General features: G+C 40.0%; 1 protein-coding gene across 1 annotated transcript; it reads right to left on the reverse strand.

The window, feature by feature from the left end:
• Positions 1-210: 210 nt before the first annotated feature.
• LOC145016132 (uncharacterized) lies at positions 211-2,256 on the reverse strand. Its single transcript, XM_078974542.1, has 4 exons — positions 2,151-2,256; positions 1,198-2,057; positions 873-1,091; positions 211-690 (listed from the first exon to the last, which is right to left on the reverse strand). Exons 1-4 carry the CDS (start codon positions 2,254-2,256, stop codon positions 211-213), a joined length of 1,665 nt encoding a protein of 554 aa, XP_078830668.1.
• Positions 2,257-6,560: the final 4,304 nt, after the last annotated feature.

Raw genomic sequence — 6,560 nt, forward strand, 5'->3', positions numbered from 1 at the left:
AATTTTCCATGTAACTGTTACTGCCATGAGTTGTGTGTCAGATCCGTTGTGAGATAAGGCATCCGCGGCTCCGTTTTCCTTACCCGGACGGTAAATGATATCAAAATTGTATCCAAGGAGCTTAGACAACCATTTTTGATGGTCTTCGGATACGGTTCATTGTTCAAGCAGGTACTTCAAGCTTCGTTGGTCTGTACAAACTAAGAACTTTCATCCGAGCAAGTAGGGTCGCCACTTCTGGACGGCCATGACAATTGCCATTAGTTCCCGCTCATAAACTGATTTGAGCCTGGCACGAGTGCCTAAAACATGACTATAATATGCTATAGGGTGGTCATTTTGCATCAGAACCGCCCCTAAACCATAACCCGAGGCATCAGTTTCAACCACAAATTCTTGCGTGAAGTCTGGTAAGGCAAGAACGGGAACCTGTGTCATTGCGTTTTGAAGCTTTCGGAAGGCTTCAGTAGCTTCCTTTGTCCATTTAAAGTTGTCTTTTTTGAGTTGCTCGGTGAGGGGCGAAGCAATTTTCCCATAATCTTTCACAAATTTACGGTAATACTCTGTCAAACCTAGAAAACCTCGGAGTGCGCGCAATGTTGTTGGAACGGGCCATTGTACCATGGTTGCGATCTTTGAGGGATCAGCCGATACCCCTTTTGCGGACACTATGTGTCCCAAGTACTCCACCTAACTTTGCGCAAATGAGCATTTTTTTCTATTTGCATAAAGTTTATTTTCTCTTAGGACTGATAGAACTGTGTATAAATGGTCACGATGCTCGCTCTCGCTTCTACTATACGCTTCTACTATACACCAGTATGTCGTCAAAAAAATACCAAAACTAATTGTCGTACTAGAGGCTAAAATACCTTGTTCATTAATGACTGGAAAGTGGCAGGTGCGTTTGTCAACCCGAATGGCATGACTAAAAACTCATAATGCCCTTCATGCGTTCTAAATGCTGTTTTCGGCACGTCTTCAGCTTTCATTCTGATATGATGGTAACCAGATTTTAGGTCCAATTTTGAAAAAATATTCTCTCCGTGTAACTCATCAAGCAGTTCGTCAATCACAAAGTGCCCGATAATCTACGTAGAAATGCCAACTTCCGTCCTTCTTTTTAACTAGGAGCACCAGACTCATGAAAGGACTAGTGCTTGGTTGGATCACTCCCGCGTTTAGCATCTTGTGAACCAATCTCTCTATTTCACCCTTCTGTATATGGGGGTATCGGTAAGTGCGAACACTAACAGGCGTGTTCCCATCTCGTAGTGTTATTGCATGTTCATTTCTACGGAGGGGCGGCAAGCCGGGTGGCATCTTGAATACATCATCAAAATCTGTGATTGTTGCTTGAATTTCTGCTGGTAGAATGATCGATACAGGTTGATTTTCTTCTAGGCTGAGATGGACCAAATACCCCTCTGTTTTGTGTTGCAATAGTCTACAGAGAGACTTACATGAAGCTACCGCCCTAGATAAACTTGGGTCCCCTGTTATTGTTATTTGTTGATCCCCATTCCAGAATTTCATGCACAGTTCCTTCCAGTTCACCGCCATGTCGCCCAATGTTTGTAACCATTTGATACCTAAGATCACGTCTGATCCTCCGAGGTCCAAAGGGTAAAAATCCTCTACAATTTGCAGCTCTGGAAGATTCAAAACGACTCCCATACACATCCCTTGACTTCGGTCAATCATCCCATTTCCCAACTTTACCCCTACTAATCTGGTACCTGTAACCTTTATATCAAGTTTTCTAACTATTTTTTTTTTTGAAACAAAATTATGGGTTGCCCCAATGTCAATTAGTACCACGACTTGCAATCCTCCCATGTCCCCCCTGACTTTCATGGTATAAGGAGGAGTGAGTCCACTAACGGAATTTAGGGACACTTCAACTGTGTCTAAATGGGCATGATCGATTGCTTCCTCCCCTTCCTCTTCATTGCTGATAATTAACACATGTAGGGTCTTACCAGGACAACGATGCCCTGGTGTGAACTTCCCATCACACCGAAAACATAGCCCTTTCGCTCGTTTTTCAGCAAATTCTGATTCCGTGAGTTATTTGAAGGACCCGACAGTATTAGTGTTGTTTTTTGGGACTGATGCTCCGCTGTGGCTCGCTTTGGGTTGGTTGTTACTCCCGACCCTTGTGGCCCCTCCTCCAGTGCTTAGTACGTTGCCACTCTTATTCTCATCCAACATAACAGCCACCCTCATTGCTTGAGCCAAACTCTCAGGTTCCATTATTCTAACTGCTGATCGAAGTTCAGGCTTTAACCCGTTAATGAAAGTACCTGTTAGGGAATTTCGAAAATTTGAGTTATAGAAAATCTGGATCACAAACAGGAATCGTGTTATACACTTTCCTTGTTTGATATTTCGACCCTAATTGCCTTGGGTATCTCGAAATCCAAACTAGGATAATTCCTGAAGAACAATTCTGATTTTAGGCATAAAACCAGAATCAATTTTGAGAGAGAATGAAGAAGAAATCGATTTCCGTTTTTCTGTGTTTCAAAGAAGTCGTTGTATTTCCCGGACTTATCCACACAACGGATAAAACGAGAACGGTTTTCAACTTTCAGAAAATACAAATTATACCTTGTATTTGCATCTTTTAAAGAATAACAAATTATACCTTGTATTTTTCGGGGCGCTGCCCCGAACCCCGACTTGACACAGTAAATCAGGGTTCAGTACTAACAATATTTAGTAAATACAAGTGTGCACTCCCACACCTCCTAACTTGTATTATAACTAAAACATTGTTCTTGAAACACTTGTTAAATCCATTACACTAAAATATTTTTGGTGATTAAATCACCAACAATCCTCTCCTATTTTAGTGTAACCTTGAATTAACAACCTTAAAACAAAAGAAAACAAAAAAACTAATGCATAAATGAAAATATCGATACGATTGAATTTTCATGTTAGTATATTACACATTTCAAACATTCGAGAAATCAAGGTATCTTAAAGATTGAACCCAGTAACTCTTTTGAATATCTGAAGATAATATACACATTAGTTTTACAATCATCTCAACAAAATAACTTGACACTAATTATAAAGCCGTGTGTCCCAATCCATTCTTGATCGTATAAAAGCCAAGTCCTCAAGCTCTTTGAAGTGCGGCTACACTTCACGATCATATAGGTGATTCTCTTATTCATGTACCTGTATACATTTTATCAAAAGAATCATTAAGAAATCAAATTCATCCTGGTCTCTACAGGTTCAAACACACGTACCTTGGGATAGTTATAATTGTTAGGTTTTATACAAACAATCCTATGTGTGCATACAACCCTAATTTGGATCTATGTTTTCACTATAAGACATACAACTATATGAACACAAAATAAACCCTGGCATGCTTCTATGATTTTCGAAATTTACATAGAAGTGTAGAAAAACATACCTTTGTTGTTATATAGCAATAACAACTAGTTTCCTTGATCTCTTGAACTCTCTAGAACTCTTGAAAGCAAGCACCACAATTGTAGTGCCTCTAATGGCTCACAAACACCTTGAAGCAAGAAGGCAACTAAGAGAGAGAAGGGAATGGTGCTAATTTCGGCCCTAGGGTTCCCTTGGAATCAAGTGGCCTTAAATTGAAGCATAGGGTATGTATTTATACTATAGGGTGCTAGGGTTTCAGTCAAAACCCTAATGGACAGCTTAGCCACCAAGCAGCCCTAGAAACCTTATGGAATGAGGCCTTGGACGAAAATATGATGATCCTTCATCATAATTTCGTTCCCCCCTTAGTCCATTAGGTTTCCTAGCCCAAAACTCAACTATCACACAATTGACAGTTTATACCCCTTTATTTAATTTGTCTCTTTTAGTCACCAAATTAATTCCTAATTAATTTATGACTAATACTAATCAAATAAATATGATTTCTCCTTTAATATATTATTCTTATAATATATTAATAAATCATAATATCTCCTCTCTCATATCAAATTACCTTGTCAAGTTGCTTTGGTGAAGGCAACCCAAAAGGACCATGCACACTCAGGTCAAGTATATACCAAATATGGTTACTGACTTAGACATTAATCCAACAGTCTCCCACTTGGATAAGTCTAGTAACTATATCTCACGTATTACTTCCGTACCCGATAGCAATCGTAGCTTTCAATAGCCGCTGTCAACTCTGACCAATAACTTGTCCTTTAGATAAGGGATCGTATAATCCTCTGTTCTAGATATCATGCTAACAATACTTATTGTCTAGCATTTTATTTCTTGATCTCTGATTCATTCGACATAGAACTCAGTTGAACACATCAACTTCATCTTGACCGGGCCCGACACATAAGTCAAACCAAATCATCAAGTGGCCGAGATATCGCTTTTATCCTCATAGAATAAAAGGAACAGAAAAACGTCGACTAATATGCCTTTATCATTTACCAGTTAAACCATACACAATAATGCGTTTTATGACATCAAGTTACTGATGCGTTTTCGCATTATCAATGTATAATTAACTAGCAAACAATAACCATATCTCTAGGTTTAAAGATTATATGATATTATCATCTTGCGATCACTTGTGATGACATTCATGAAGTAATACCAGCAAGTGTGGGTCTGTTCCAATGCTCAATACTAATTTCATAAGCACTCATAAACTTTGCAGCAAACCTTTGCTATGTCTAAAACTTTTCAGACAATCTACAAACAAATTTATGACAATCTTTCTTCATATCTACTTCCAACATATGAGCGATTGTGGACTGTTCGAATAATCTCATTATTCAGGAAGTCAAAACATGCAAAAATCGGAAAAATAGATAAATAATCAACACATGATAGAAACTTTCTTATAAATAACACACTTTTATTTAATCATCAATTGTTGAGTATGACATTATCTATTACAAGTTTCCTACCTATCTAATCTAAACTAATATCGTCCTTCAGCCCTACGCTCCTAGCGTGCTGAAAATGCTTGACCCTACTCAGTCCCTTCGTAAGGGGATCTGCTGGGTTATCTTCTGACGATACCCTCTTCACAACGAGGAGTCCCTCTTCTACCCGATGTCTAATAAAATGGTATTTCCTGTCGATATGTCGAGATCTGCCATGATCCCTTGGTTCCTTGGTTAAGGCAACCGCTCCTTCATTATCACAGAAAATTTCCATGGGCTCCTTTATGGATGGCACAACTCTAAGGTCTCCAATGAAGTTCTTCAACCATATATCCTCCTTCGACGCTTCGCTCGCCGCAATATACTCTGATTCGCACGTTGAATCAGCTACGGTCTCTTGTTTATAACTTTTCCAAGTCACTGCTCCTCCATTTAGGGTAAAGACCCAGCCCGACTGCGATCGGAAGTTATCCCGATCCGTCTGAAAACTAGCATCACTGTACCCTCGTACCCTTAAGTCATCACTCCCACCGAGGACTAGAAACCATTCCTTGGTCCTCCGAAGGTACTTAAGAATATTCTTAACTGCAATCCAATGTGCTCTACTAGGATTCCCCTGATATCTGCTGACCATGCTTAAGGCGAAGGCCACATCAGGGCGAGTACAAGTCATAACGTACATGATAGAGCCTACTGCGGAAGCGTAAGGTACTCGGCTCATATCAGCTATCTCTGTCTCTGTACTCGGGCTCTGAGTCTTACTCAGCTTGGTATTGCTTTGGATTGGCAACTCCCCTTTCTTGGAATTTTCCATACTAAAACGCTTTAGCACCTTTTCCAAGTATGTATCCTGACTGAGTCCTATCAGTCTCTTTTCCCTGTTTCTTACTATTCTTATTCCCAGAATATAAGCGGCTTCTCCGAGGTCCTTCATAGCGAAACATTTCCCAAGCCAAGACTTGACCTCCTGCAAGGTTGGGACATCGTTTCCTATGAGTAGTATGTCGTCGACATACAATACGAGAAAGCTTATTATACTCCCACTGGCTTTGACATACACACAAGATTCATCTTCGCTTCGCAGAAAGCCAAACTCTTTAACCTTCTCATCAAAACAAAGATTCCATCTGCGAGATGCTTGTTTCAATCCATAAATAGATCTCTCAAGCTTGCATACTCTATTCGGATGCTTCACATCGACAAAACCCTCTGGCTGATTCATGTAGACATCCTCAGCCAACTTTCCATTAAGGAAAGCGGTCTTTACGTCCATCTGCCATATTTCATAATCATGAAACACAGCTATGGCAAGCATCACCCTAATAGACTTTGTCTTTGCAACTGGTGAGAAGGTCTCCTCATAGTCAACTCCTGGAGTTTGAGTAAAGCCCTTCGCAACCAATCGCGTTTTATAAGTATGCACTTTCCCATCCATGTCCGTCTTCTTCTTGAAGATCCACTTGCACCCGACTGTCTTACGACCTGGTACATTATCAACCAAATTCCAAACTTGGTTGTCGTGCATGGACTGAATCTCGCTATCCATAGCCTCTTTCCATTTTGCAGACTCTGGGCCTGCCATGGCTTCCTTATAGTTGCTAGGTTCATCCAAATTTACTAGTGTACTATCACTAATAAACGTATCCCCTTCAGTAGTAA

Source organism: Lactuca saligna, chromosome 9, assembly GCF_052625555.1.
Source record: "Lactuca saligna cultivar CGN05327 chromosome 9, ASM5262555v1, whole genome shotgun sequence".
NCBI lineage: Eukaryota > Viridiplantae > Streptophyta > Magnoliopsida > Asterales > Asteraceae > Lactuca > Lactuca saligna.